This window comes from Acytostelium subglobosum, assembly GCF_000787575.1.
Source record: "Acytostelium subglobosum LB1 DNA, scaffold: scaffold6, whole genome shotgun sequence".
Lineage (NCBI taxonomy): Eukaryota > Evosea > Eumycetozoa > Acytosteliales > Acytosteliaceae > Acytostelium > Acytostelium subglobosum.
In genome coordinates, this window is record NW_012236532.1 from 428,550 (window position 1) to 443,202 (window position 14,653).

Below are 14,653 nucleotides of genomic sequence, written 5' to 3' on the forward strand. Positions count from 1 at the left end.
TACTGCAAGTTTATATATGATTGTTGGATGTTTGATTAACATCTGTGGCAGCCACCTCCGAGGAGACCACCAACAATTCCAAGGACACCACCGAGGAGTCCATTGAGGTTGAGGTTGACATCCAGATCAATGTCAATGTCAATTCCTCCGTGTCCACCACATCCACCGCAGGCCACTCCATTGGCACCCTGTCCGGAAGCTCCACCAAAGTTACCGACGACGGCACTCTTTGACATTGAGGTGGCAGAAACGTTGCCCATGGAAGTAAGAGATTCTACAAGTGAGTGATTGATTGAGGTTAGGCTTTGCTTTAAGAGCTATTAAGCGTAAGAGGGTACATACTCAAGATGGTCATTTTAGATTAGGTATTGGAATTATTTAAGAGATAATTGATTGATTTGATTGTTTGATGATGTAATAATTGATGACACCGGTGACCTTTTTATATCTTTTTACTCCTTGATGGCTTGATTGGAGGAGATGATAGAGTTACCTTTCAGTTCCAGTGATGACCCTCAGGACCACAACACCATCCATTCAATCCATTGATTGATTGAAGGTTACTCGCCCAACTGATGACCTCACCAAGTTGCGGTACACATCACTGTTTCTTTAAACTCACATGTTTGTTGGGTTCTCGTCAAACTTGGAAGATATATATACAACCCAAAGTCTCCAATATATGTAAGCCATATGACTCTACCAATTAAGGCATTCAATTAGAAGTGTGTGTGTTAGATATATCCATATGCCATTGAGATAGTATATGTGTTTGATTGATTGATTTATTAAATATGTGTGGGGAGTGACCAAACCACGTGATTGATGTGAGTAAAGTGGTTAGAGTGTGATCGTTAGGTAATGATACATCACTTATACTTAAGAGGGTACACACATCAGGTGTCAATCAATCAATATTGATGATGATGTATTAACACTCACACTTGATGAGTGAGGTGTTAGAGTTTCTAACAATCGCATGCGTGTATCTCATCACTCAATGGAACGGTATTAATTGAATAAGATCCACTCTCACCTGATTGATTGATGGATGGTGTTGTTGGCAATCTATCAATCGACGAATCAATCAAAGTTAATCACGAACTCACTCACTAAGTCAATCAGTCAAACTCGCCACTATCAGGCGAGCACACATACACTCATCCATCTACACGTTGTTGCTCCATCTCAGTCAACTAACTCAACGTTCCCAAGAAAGTGTGCACCTTATATTATATTGAAGTGTCTCCTAAAGGGTGAGAAATTTGACGTTTGAGGGTGCATCATCCACTACCATCCAACCAACTAACCAACTAACCAACCAACTAGCCAAACATGAGTGATCAATCAATCAATCATATTTCGAGGTGATTGAACGAGATTGAAATCCAAGAATCCTGTTAACTCCTTAAATGGTAGTGTGAGTAACATCCAACTTTAATTTGATTGGCTACACCACTGCTAACCAACTAATGTTGGTCATGGGGCATCCAATATATGTGCCCCATTAGAGTTATAAACATTGCTATTGTGTCAAACACCAATTACCAGTTCTCGTGGCAATGCCCATCATGCCATACCAACTGCTGTCATCTGATCTATATTGTATAGTGTTGTGGTATGGCATCATTCAATTTGGAATAGTAGTGTCTATTGGAATCCATGGATATAAATATAGGTCTTTAAAGACCATTCCACATCATCAAACAATCAAAGCAAATCAAATACCAAGTATCTACTCTACTCTTAAATAATATCCTAAACATTCTAAAATGACCATCTTGAGTATGTACCTTACCCTACCCTACCCTCACCATACTCTACCCTCTTTAGCAAAAGCCTAACCTCAATCAATTAATCAAACTATTATAGAATCTCTTACTTCCATGGGCAACGTTTCTGCCACCTCAATGTCAAAGAGTGCCGTCGTCGGTAACTTTGGTGGAGCTTCCGGACAGGGTGCCAATGGAGTGGCCTGCGGTGGATGTGGTGGACATGGCCTTGGACTTGACATTGATATTGATGTTGATGTCAACCTCAACCTCAATGGACTCCTCGGTGGTGTCCTCGGAATTGTTGGTGGTCTCCTCGGAGGTGGCTGCCACAGATGTTAATCAAACATCCAACCATCATCATATATAAACTTGCAGTAGCTCACCAAATAGGTGTGTATACTTCCTTCCTTCCTTCCCTCCATCCATGATCCATCTAGTTTGTGTACAATTATTTCTTTTGATTATTCAGTGATCGGAAGGAGTGAGTAATGGAACTTCGATCAAAGTGATTGGAGGCGGAATGTGGCGAAACGAAAAAATTAAAAAAAATAATTGAGTGGCTGTGATGATGATCATTCTCCCCAGTCTTGAATCATTCATTCTCACTCACTCACGCTCATTCACCCCTGACGCAGACTCAGTTGTCTCTCACACATCATAGTGCTCCCAACAAACACATAAAGATATATTTTATATATTATTATTATTATAATATTTCTTGTATATTAGAACAGAGACCAGACGACAGACAGACAGATAAACAGCAGCAACAACAATGTTCAAGTCATTCGCTAGATCATCAGCCTCTTTGCTCAAGACCAACAGCAGCAGCGTTGTTGGCAGAAGATCGTTCGCCACCGAGACCGCCAACGAGGAGCTCTTGACTTTCTCGTTCATGGTGCCACATCAGATCCTGTTCAAGGAGAAGCGTGTGCAGATGCTCACACTGCCAGGCGCCCGCGGCGTGTTTGGTGTGCTCAAGAACCACATCCCAAAGATTGCCGAGTTGAAGCCAGGCGTCGTCCAGGTGCACCACGAGTCGGGCGACATTGAGAAATACTTCATCAGCGGAGGCTTCGCCTTTATCAACCCAGACGCTTCATGCTACATCAACGCCGTCGAGGCCGTCCCCGTCGACCAGCTCGACGCCGCCGAGGTCAAGACCGGTCTGGCCCGCTACACTCAACTCTACAACGAAGCCGCCGACGAGACTGCCAAGGCTACCGCCTTGATCGGTCTGGAGGTTCACCAGCAGATGGCATACGCTGTCGGTGTTGCTCTTTAAATTCTTTAACTTCTTAACAAACATACAACAACAACAATCCAACTCACACAAATACAACAACGAGCAGCAACAGCAACAGCATCAGCAGCAGCATGGTGTGAACGGTGACAATCACGCACAACTAGAAATAGCAAGGTGTGGAGGTATACCTTCAACAACAACAGCAGAAGCAGCAATAGCAGCAAGTACTATACACATCCAAGTAGTATGGCATGATAAACATATATATAGTTATAATCAAACCAAGCAATATCATTTCATATGATCGACTACAATCATTTATCGATACAATCATTGATTGATAACAACAACAAAACGACAACAAACATCAACAACAACAAATTTGATCATGCCTCAGTGAGCGATCAATCAACTTGTTGAGCCGGTTCATCCTTTGGACACACATACATCAACAACAAGGTCAATCGGAGTGAAGATCATGATTCTCAAGTCCGTGATATGAAATGAGGAAGGAGTAGGTGAGGAGTGATCGGGGATCAATCCAATGAGAATGAGTGGGGCATGGGAGAATGGAATGGTATTGAGTGATATATATTGGTTGAATGAATGATGTGATCAAGATCAATCAACATCAAGTCCACTCAATCCATCTGGATGGTCACATGAACCGTTGAGCTTATCCCTGGGTTGCCGAAAGACCAACCACATAATCTTTCATTCTGGACTTCGGATCAAGTTTTTTTGTTTCAAAGAGAGCGCGCAAATTTGAAATTACACACTGTTTCCGTTATTCCAACACATTATTGTTGACAAAGACAATCGATGATGGTCACTTGTTTGATACATATAATAATAATAATAATAACTTAACGTAGTGTATATATGTGTAATTGTTGAGCATTCAAGTATTCTCAATAATAGTAATCACCTATTATCATTCAAACAACATTGTAAATAAGTAAAAGGAACAACAACAAAGAATGGCAGATCAAGATGAACAGCCATCAGGCTCAATAGAGGATCGCATAACACATAAGAACTGGAAGTGGCGTGTTAGTGGCTTTGAAGAACTCACCACAAAGTACAAGAACTCATTCGATACTACTGGTCCACTGTTTAACGAGCATGGTATGTCTATCATCTCACTCATTCAATCAATCAATCAATCACTCACTGACCCTCACTTGACACTATATCTAGGACCCAACTTCAAGAAGTACTTGGCCGATGTCAATCCAGTGGTGCAGGAGAAGGTGTTGGATACACTGGCAGCCTTTGTAGACAGATGTGACAATGTTAAATCGTTCGCTCCATCGTTCGTACCGGTGATGATTGAGAAATGTTTCTCGACCACCAAGACAAAGGTCAAAGAGAAGACCATCGAGCTCTTGCTAGCCGTAATCGAAGCAGACTCACCAGACACAGTAATTGACAACCTAATGAAAGGAACAACCAACGGTTCCCTCAAGATTATAACATCCTCATTGGTAGTATTGCGTGAGGCTCTAAAGTATGTTCAATCATTCATTCATTCATCAACAGTATACTCATAACTCATAACTCATATAATAGGACGTTTGGACCAAAGGTTGTACAGGTCAAGCTTATATTCAAGCAGTACCAACCATGGTTTGAGCATCGTGACAAGGCAGTGAGAGAGGAGGCCACTGCACTGATGGTCGAGATATACAGATGGATGAAGAAGGCTATCCTTCCTCTAATTGAATCACTTAATCCCATCCAAGTATGTTTGATTGATCACTCACTCACTCGCTCTCATTCACTCATTCGCTAACTCATTCAATCACTCACTCAATTACTCCGCGAACCAACAGCTTAAAGCATTGAATGATGCATTTGATAGTCTACCAGATGAGCCTGTTGTGCCATTGAGGTATATGAGGAGTGAGGCTGCAAAGGCACAGGCTGCCGCCGCTTCAAGGGCAGCTGGAGGTAATGGAAACGCCGCGGCAGCAGCACAACAGGTGGAGGAGATTGATCCTTATTCAATGATGGATCCAATCAATGTACTGAACAAGATAACGAATGAGTTCTACGAGGGCATGGAGTCAAAGAAGTGGCAGGAGCGTCAGGCCCAGATCGACAGCCTCGTCGACATCCTACAGTCAGCGAAAAAGATTGAGAATGGCGACTTCCAGACGCTGGCCAGAGTGCTAAAGAAGACCTTGGCCGACACCAATGTCATGATCGTGACCAAGGCCATCGTTGCCATTGGTCTGCTCGCGGAGGGCCTTCGCACACAGTTTGCCACACATGCCAAGGCCTTTGTCATCCCCATCATGGAGCGCTACAAGGAGAAGAAGCCACAAGTGGTGCCAGCGGTCCACGCCACCATGGAGCAGATCCTAACGCGCACCTTAGCAATCGGCGACATCATCGAGGATATGTTGTCGATCCTCGGTAACAAGGTACCACAGATCAAGATTGAATCGTTGAACCTGTTGTACAAGGTTATCTCGACGACAAAGAAGCCACAGGACATTGTCAAGGTTGCCAAGCAATTGGCCGCGGCTCTGATGGAGTGTCTGAATGACACAGCCGAGCCAGTACGTGATGCTGCAGCCAAGGCTTTTGCCGCTCTGGCCGCCATGCTTGGCGAGCGTGCGGTGGCGCCATACTTTGGCCAGATTGATCCGATCAAGGTCAAGAAGATCAAAGACCTCATGCCAGCCATTGTCGTTCCAGTCCCACAGGCGGTGGTCGTGGAGCAACCCGTCGCGTCTCCTAGCGCCGGCGCCACATCAAAGAGACAGGCACAAACAAAGAGCAGCGGTCCAGCATCATCATCATCACCATCAGCGAGCAACAACAACAACAACAACCTGGTGGACCTCGCAAAAAAGTTATCACAGTTGGTACCATCAAATGTTCTCACTTTGCTAGAGAGCCAGAGTCTGAAGGACCGCGTGGAGGCCACCGAGGCCATCTTGGAGGCCGTGGCCTCACAGTCCCAACAAGACATTGCCGAACTACTGATACAGTATCTTCATGAGAAGCCAGGCTGGAAGGAGGTCAACTTCCAGGTGACCAACAATCACCTCAGCATCATTGGCGCGCTGGCCAAGCACGATCAATCATTCACCAAGGCCTTGTTGCCACTGTTTGTCAACGCCGTCGTTGATAAGCTCACTGACGTCAAGCTCAAGGACAAGGCATCAGAGACCCTGCTGGACGTGTCCGAGGCTGTCTCGCCACAGGCCGTCAGCCAAGCCATCTACTCATTCGCACTCAATCACAAGAATACCAAGGTGACCGAGCACGCGCTGCTCTGGATCAACGTAGCCATCGAGGAGTTTGGAGTAAACAGCCTGCTTTTCAAGCCACTGTTTGACTTCCTCAAGGCCTGTCTGGACTCGTCGTCTGCGGCCGTAAAGAGCACAGCCGTTCGCGTGCTTTGCACCCTGCGCATGGTGTTTGGACCGGCGCTCATGGACTACCTCTCAGATGTCAAGCGCATACTGTTGGATCTGGTCGACAAGGAGTTTGCTAAGGTCAAGGACCAGCGACTCAAGGCCCACATCAGAGTGTCGCGCGTCGAGGATGAGGTACCACGCGTGGATATCACACCAAAGTTAACCACCTTACTGCTGGCCAACCTGAGCGATACTGATTGGAAGCAGCGACAGTCGGCATTGGAGGAAATTGAGCGCATCCTGCTCGACGCCAATCTTTGTATCCAGCCCAGACTTGGCTCGCTCGTCAACTGTCTCGCCAAGGGCTCGCTGACCGACAAGAACCAAAAGGTTATCTGCACGTCGCTCACACTGGTCGGTCTGTTGTCCAACTCGATCGGACTGGCCTTTGACAAGTCGGCAAAGACCCTACTGCCTAGCATCCTGGCACTGCTCGCCGACATGAAGAAGCCAATCAGAGACGCCGCTCTCACCCTGATGACCCAGCTGGTCGAGGTCCAAGGTCTAGACATATTTATCATCCCAATCAGCGCGCTGCTACTCCAAGAGTCGGCCACAAGCCGCAAGGAGGCATTGGCGTGGCTCGTCAACTATCTGTCCATGTTGAGGTCGACCGCCGAGCTGACCAATCTCATCAAGCCAATCATAGTGTGTCTGCAGGACAAGAGTGCAGAGGTGCGTGTGGCCACTGAGCAACTGCTCTCTGCCATCTGCCCCAATGTGCCCCTGGACCTATTCAAGAAGGAACTAGCCCGTGATATCAAGCCATCCAGTCTTCCAGCGATCCAAGCAATCATTGAGAAGCATTACAACTCAATCAACAGACGTCCACAGACTACCACCACGACAACGACCACTACCACGACCTCAGCCAAGACAACAACAGCCAGCAAGCCACCTCAGTTTGTTCCTATCGCACATACTGTAGCCGCCGCGCCATCCACCAAGGCCACCACCCCAGCGGCATCAGCCTCACACACTCACACTGGCGACATTGTCATTGGCAACCCCAATGGCAAGTTGATGCGCCAAAAGGCAGCAGGCACCAATGGATTCTACTTCCACGACACAGAGGACGTTATGGAGACTTTGCAGGAGCAAGTGTTTTCTTCGTTTAGCGAGATGTTTGCCAACATGATGTTCTCGGCCAATCCAACACATCAACAGCAGGTCGTCGAGAGTCTCTCTGCGTTGATGGCCGATGACGACACTGTCGACTTTGGCATCAGCGTGCTGGACACCGTGTTCAAGTGGTGCTCATTCAAGTTGTTTGATCTGGGCGTCGCATCACTCAAGCGCACGACCGGCCTGATCGAGGCAATAGCCCAGCGCCTGAAGCAACTGGACTATACACTCAATGACTACGAGACAGGCTGCATCCTACCCGTCGTGTCTGAGAAGCTGGGCACATCGAACGAGACCTTCAAGCAGTCACTCAGGGCCTGTCACCAGCCCCTGTCCGAGGTGATTCCACTCAACTTCCTGTTCAAGTACACTCTGGACGTCTCGTTGAGAACCGCCAACTGGAGGACCAGACTCGAGAGCGTCACATTGCTTGGTGCCCTCATCGGTCAGCATGGCGCGGCGATCTGCGGCAACAACAACGGACTAAAGGCAACAGTCAGCGCAATGATCACAACAATGTCTGATCGTGATCCCAAATCCAAGCAAGGTGCATTCGATGCCATGTCCCAGTTGTACACTCACATTGGAGACGACATTTGGAAACACACTGCTGGCACCAACCTGTCCTCAGCCGACCGCACTCAATTGCAATCATTGTTTGCCAACAACACATCTGTCGCAGGCGACATGTCAACTTCCACAAAGTTGAGCGAGTCCACCGCTTGCAAGAGTGTGGCTGCCGCAGCTGATGGCGTCGACGAGGAGACGGCTAAGATCGAAGGATACTTGGCAGTGTTGTCCAACTTTGGCAGCGAGACTATTGACTCAGTGGTCGAGCACATCAAGCTGCTGACCAGCTCACTGGGCGACCAGGCCTTCTTGGAGAAGTTTATGTATTATAGCGAGGAATACTTGGTTGCATTCACCAACATCCTCAACAGCATTATCTCGCGAGTGTTTGACGACCAGTCCATATTCAGACTGTACCAATACGTCATCCACATCACGGTAACGATCTTCTCCAACGAGCTGATCTCAAAGCACGTCACATTGAACGCACTCAAGACATTGCTCACCGAGTCTATCCATCAGGTGGTCGGTCTGGACCGTCCCGAGGACCCCACCAACGACTGGTTGAACCGTGCTCTCAACAAGGTGATACTGTGCACACTGCAGAACAGCAACAATACGGTACTATTCTGTTGTCTCTTGCAGATGGTCACCGAGGCCAGGTCACAACAGATGGACAACTCTGAGAAGTACAATGACATGTTGCTCAGATGTCTGCTAAAGGCCACCAAGTCGCTCAAGACTGGCGCAGCAGCCGGTGCACCAATCGAGCTGGACACCACCGCCATCTTGCAGGCCATCAACATGTTCCTGCAGGAGAACGCCAACCTAGACAGCGCCCTCAAGAAGACCACGACAACTCTCACTCTCGAGGTGTGCAATGCCAAACAGAGTGAGGTCGTCGACTTTTGTAAGAATGTTGTCAGCTCCAACCAGCTGTCAACCTACAAGAATCTCTTTGCTCTGCTCGCCGACCTACTTGGAGGCAAGAGTGCATTTGACAAACTCATTGGATTGAAGGAGAGAGAGTCTGTTGCGTCTGCCAGCAGCCAGGCCGCCGCCAAGCCCTCCACAAGAGTTCCAAAGCTCGCTGACCCAGAGGAGCTAAACATTATGCAACTTGAGACCACCACAACGTCCGCACCCAAGACATCAATGGCACCAACTCCATCAATTGTTCCAGTTGCCGCCGCTCCCTCCATTGTCGCGCCCGTCAAGACAGTACCCGACCCCAAGCAACCTAACAAGGACCCTCGCAACTATGAGTGCTCAAACGACACCGAGCAAAAGGCACTGTTACAGAAGATATTCAAGAAGATTGGCAACAAGGATCACACAACAGATGGCCTCTATGATCTATACTACTTCAAGAAGCAGTATTCAACATACGACATCACGCACAATGTCCAACAGACAACTGAGCCATTCCAAAAGTACATCGCACGCAGTCTGACCAAGATCGAGAATGAGTTGGGCCAACTATCAAAGCAACAAGACGCCGCTCCTCCAGTCTCTAGCAGTGTTGGCGGACACACCTACCAAGACAAGCTGCGAGAGATACAGAATATAATGCCAAACCTTCAGCCAGGAGCCAAGACAGAGTTGTCAGCTGATCAACGTGAGAGCAACCAGCGCGCAGTATCCAGGGCGCAGGAAACACTGAACAGACTGAAAAACCAGAACAAGGACATACCATCAATCACCACTCAGACACCAGTTAGCATGACTACTTCATCAGCCAAGGGACCAGCTCCAGACCTTACATCAACAGTCTCATCACTACGACAACGTTTGCAACAGATAAAGGATACATCATCGTCAACAAGGACAACAGAATGACGAGTCCATGGAACGAATAAATATATAAACTACATATTAACCAAGTTGCTTTAAAGATTGATGATGGCTTGCCAATGTTTATTACTATGATTGGCCCCTGTTGGACAAGTAGTAGAAGTCGTCCTCTGTGAAGTGTTTGAGGTATTTGTCGACGATGGACAGGATGACGGTGCTGCTTCTGATTGGCTTCTGGATAAAGTCATCCATTCCAACATCGAAACACTTCTCGCGATCGCTAGGCGTCACATTGGCCGTCAGTGCAATGACGAATGACCTCTTGTATCGCTTGTCGACCGAAAGTATCTCTCGCTCTCTCTTCCTGATGATCTCGGTGGCTTGGTAGCCGTCCATGTCTGGCATCGAGCAGTCCATGAATATGATGGGGTAGTAGCACTTGGAGAATGCCTCCACTCCCTGCACGCCATTCCAGGCAATGTCAATGTTGTAGCCACCGTCTTTGAGTATGCGAGAGAACACCTTGACGTTGACAAGGTTGTCCTCAACCAACAGAATACGGAACGATGACTTGGACAACTGGGTCGAGTCTGCCATGTCAACGAATCCTCGATCTATGGTGCTGCGTGACTTGCGCGAGAACTCGTCCATCTGAGAGTCGAGGTCAAGCGTTGGCACGCTCATACGACGTGGTGGCGGAGAAGTCGCTTCGAACGTTGGTGACAATGAAGGCGACTTGATCGAGAGTATCTTGGGCGAGACCTTGGCTAGCTCGTTGGCAAGGTTCTGGGAGATTCGCAGACTGATTGGCTCAATCATTGATTGGCTGTAGCCAGAATGTATTTGACTCTTGTTGAACATTGGTGGTGTGCATGATGGTGAGTCAAAGGAGGACGAGAGCAATCCAGGAGAGGACGAATAGTGCATCTTGAAGTGATCGGCATTGAGTGGTGAGTTGGTGATGTTGTTGATGGACATCTGGTCGAATAATGGTTGTTGGTGTTGGTGGAGTGGCAACCTATGTGGCAGCAATGGGTGCATTCGCTGTGTGCTGCTGGTTGGTGGCTCGATCAAGATACTGCTGCTGCTGGTGCTGCCAATGCTGCTTGAGCTGTTGGTCATCATCGTGTCAAAGTTTGGCCTAACTGGCAGTGGAGGCATGTTGTTGTTAGGGGTCTTCTCGACGATTGGGATGCTGCTGCTGGCAGTATTGATCTTTGGCTGATCCTCCTCGTTCTCGATGGTAGTCCTTGGACTGCGGTTGTTCTGGACGAGTCCGCGAGTGATGGCAACATGATCACTGTAGCTGGAGCTACGGTTGTGGTTCAGGTCTTTATGGCGATCGAACGAGCAGCCGTCTGAACTGTTGGAGCGGTACTGACTGGGACGACTGGTACGGTTGTTGGTGAGCAGGAAGTGCATGTCCTGTGGAATGGGCACGCGCTGCAGACCATATAGACATTCAACGACACCTGGCAACTGGATTGGCTTCTTGAGAGTGCCCGAGAAGAATGGATCGACGTTAGGCTGTCGACTGTCACTGATCAACAGCCAGTAGACTAGACAGTTGTCGTTCACAAACTTCATTGCCAGCTTGATCTCTTCAATGTTGGATGGCTCATTGCAGAGAATGATGAAGATCTGTTGTCCACCAGTGCAACGCGTGATTGTGCCACCGCCCTGCAGCAATCCCAGAAGATCCTCCTCGCGTGCCAGAGGCTGCAGCTCTATCTTCAGCATCTTGAAGTACTTGATGGCTGACTCGCAGATGAACTGGTTCTTGTCGTACACAAAGCCCTTGATTGGCGTGCATACAAACTGCTCGTTGTTTGTGTGTATCATGATGTGGTTGGCATTGTACAGCGACAGGGAGTTACTGACCGATGCGAAGGTCGTCTTGTTGTCCGACTGCAACAACGAGGTGAATGAGAATGTTGAGCCGCTACCATACTTGCTGCGCACACCAATGTCTCCACCCATCATATTGCACAGACGCTTGGAGATGCACAAGCCCAAGCCAGTGCCTTGGACGTTGCGTGATGGCAATGTGCCATCGAGTTGCAGGAATGCGGTGAAGAGGCTGTTCAGATGCTCCTCCTTGATGCCAATGCCAGAGTCCTCCACCTCGAACGAGATTGTGTTGATGCACATTGCTGGCTCGCCAGTGGCCTCCTTTCGTACCAGTTTGACGCGCACAATCACCTGGCCCTTGGGCGTGCACTTGATGGCGTTGGAGATGAAGTTGAGCAAGATCTGCTTGACGCGATATGGATCGCCCACGACGATGATTGGTACGTCCTCCTCGACGATCAGAAGCATCTCAAGCTCGCGTTCCTGGGCCGTCTGATAAACGATATTCATCGTCTCCTCTAGCATCGTGATCATGTTGAACTCTATCTTCTGCAGCTCCATCTTGCCAGCTTCAATCTTGGAGAAGTCTAGAATGGCTGTGATCAGGTCCAGAAGGTAGTTGGCTGAGTCTTTGATGCAGTAGAGGAACTCGCGTTGAGTGTAGTTGAGGATGGTGCGTTCGACAATGTCCACCGATGCCAGGATACCATTGATTGGTGTGCGTACCTCGTGGCAGACAGTGGTCAAGAAGTTGATCTTAGCATCATTGATGGCCTCGGCCTTCATCAGTCGTCTCTTGGCACTAGTGTCCACAATCGATACAATCTCAACAAGATCATTGTCATCAAGCTGTAGGCTGGCCCGCTCAATCTTGACCTCCACTGCAAACTGTTGACCATTGGAATTGACAGCAATCGTCTCCATCATATCAGTGCTGTCCACGCTGTTGCTGTCACTGCCATTGCTGTCATTGTTGCCGTTGTTGTTGTGATACTGCTCAGACACCGTGTCAAAGTCTGGCAAGAAGTTGTGGATACGCGAGGGCACTGGATAGAGTATTGAATCATTGCGTACACCAAACAGGTCTTCAAACGTCTTGTTGACATCTACAATAACGCCATTCTTGTGTATAATCAATGCCTCTGAGCTGATATTAAACAGACATCTCACGCGTTGCTCCTTATTAGCCGTCTCCCTCATGTCCTCCCTTATAATACTACTGTACACAAACAACAACACTGATGTTATTGCTGCCAGGACGAGGTTTTGGACGATCTGGATATTGATTGATTGATTGAGCGAGTGAGTGATCATGTGATTGATTGAGTGGAATGGTCCCAGGACAGGGATACTTACACGTTCCTTTGGTGCGTGGAACCAGAGATAGAGCATAAGGTTGGTACAGATGTTGATGACGTTGAGTAGGAGCAGTAGGAGACCACTCATTAAGTAGTTGGAGAATGATATACAGGTGGTGATGAGCGTCGTGAGCGTGTTGATTAAGTAGAGATGCTCAAAGATAAGTTTGCTGTCCGACTGTGGCAGCTCTGGCGTTTGTGGACTATAGTACAACAACGTTGTTATGGCTCCAAGCGACAACTGGACGATGTTGAAGAGCAATGTGTGAATGGTTATCGAGAGGTGCGTGCGCACGGCAATGGCGTTGATGGCCACATTGAGCAGTGCGCCGCCAATGAAGTAGGCGTAGAGGTGTGGTCCGGCTAGCACTGCCAACACGGCGTAGAATGCACAGTAGAATAATGATAGATATGATAGCAGTCTGGCGCGTCTATATATTGCCGCGGAGGGATAGCCCATTCCATTGGGGCTAGGTATAAAATATGTTCGGATGATTGACAACGTGAACAATCTGATGCTGGCCAATATGTACCATGCATTTCGCGATCTGTCATGTGATCGATATATATTGGCGAATGGACTACTGCTGCTGTTGCTGTTGCCGCCACTACTATTACTATCGCTGTCACTGTTACTACCGCCACTACTACTATTACTGCCACTTAAGTGTCCTCCATCAGTTGTATTCTGGCTATCGTCATCATAGTCCATGCGATCCATTGAGTCCTTGTCCTCATCAGAGACATCAAGGATTATCTTGGAGGACATGACTTTGATTGATTGATTGATTGATTGATTGATTGAGTGATTGATTGATACTAATGTATAGATCAGGGCACCTGGATGTAGCTTGCTGGTATACTGGCTAGATGTAGCAGATGAATGGATGGCTGGTTTGCTGGCTGGCTGGCTGGCTATGAGTGTGTGAAAGAGTGAGCGTGTGACACCACCGCGACTTGGATGTGTGTTGTTGCCGTTGTTGGTGAGTTGAGATAATGGTATTGGCACACGAACTGTTAGTCAGAAGATAAATATTGAGTTGTTGTTGGAGAGTGAGTTGATTACGATGCTGAGTTGCTGATGTTCGTCACATCGCGCGTGGAAACAATGACAACAACAACTAACAACAATTAGAATAAGAGAGATAAAGAAATGTAAGCATTGGAGTTGGAGTTGGAGTTGTGATTGGAAGATGGCGGAGCTCCGTGTGCCTGGCTGCCTGACTGCCTGATTGTTGACTGGAAGGGCTTACAGAGTGTACTAACTAGGTAAGTTAGATGTTGATGTGTTTGTGATGGAAGGGCTGTTGTTATGTTAACAATCACGCACACACAAGGGCGTGATCCTTTCTTTGACCACTCACATGGTCCATTGATAGGCAAGCACTTTATACCTCCTTGATTGATTGATGGATTTAAAGTGTTTATTCATCTTGTACCACCTTTCCAATCAGTGCACTTGATCGGTATGTGTGTGTGTGTTTATGTGTGTGTTTGAGG

General features: G+C 47.7%; 5 protein-coding genes across 5 annotated transcripts; 3 read left to right on the top strand and 2 right to left on the bottom strand.

Annotated features, from left to right (window-relative positions):
• Nucleotides 1-35: 35 nt before the first annotated feature.
• Nucleotides 36-355, bottom strand: SAMD00019534_034950 (hypothetical protein; the record flags this gene model as incomplete). The annotated part of the gene is made up of 2 exons (XM_012904387.1): nt 36-274; nt 343-355. 2 exons carry the CDS (start codon nt 353-355, stop codon nt 36-38), a joined length of 252 nt encoding a protein of 83 aa, XP_012759841.1.
• Nucleotides 356-1,772: 1,417 nt separating this feature from the next.
• Nucleotides 1,773-2,114, top strand: SAMD00019534_034960 (hypothetical protein; the record flags this gene model as incomplete). Its single annotated transcript, XM_012904388.1, has 2 exons — nt 1,773-1,785; nt 1,873-2,114. 2 exons carry the CDS (start codon nt 1,773-1,775, stop codon nt 2,112-2,114), a joined length of 255 nt encoding a protein of 84 aa, XP_012759842.1.
• A 436-nt stretch (nt 2,115-2,550) lies between these two features.
• On the top strand, nt 2,551-3,060 carry SAMD00019534_034970 (hypothetical protein; the record flags this gene model as incomplete). The annotated part of the gene is made up of 1 exon (XM_012904389.1): nt 2,551-3,060. The coding sequence occupies one exon, from the start codon at nt 2,551-2,553 to the stop codon at nt 3,058-3,060; it is 510 nt and encodes a 169-aa protein (XP_012759843.1).
• A 941-nt stretch (nt 3,061-4,001) lies between these two features.
• Nucleotides 4,002-9,989, top strand: SAMD00019534_034980 (hypothetical protein; the record flags this gene model as incomplete). The annotated part of the gene is made up of 4 exons (XM_012904390.1): nt 4,002-4,149; nt 4,222-4,531; nt 4,594-4,765; nt 4,857-9,989. 4 exons carry the CDS (start codon nt 4,002-4,004, stop codon nt 9,987-9,989), a joined length of 5,763 nt encoding a protein of 1,920 aa, XP_012759844.1.
• Nucleotides 9,990-10,073: 84 nt separating this feature from the next.
• SAMD00019534_034990 (hypothetical protein) lies at nt 10,074-13,922 on the bottom strand (the record flags this gene model as incomplete). The annotated part of the gene is made up of 3 exons (XM_012904391.1): nt 10,074-13,070; nt 13,152-13,623; nt 13,687-13,922. 3 exons carry the CDS (start codon nt 13,920-13,922, stop codon nt 10,074-10,076), a joined length of 3,705 nt encoding a protein of 1,234 aa, XP_012759845.1.
• Nucleotides 13,923-14,653: the final 731 nt, after the last annotated feature.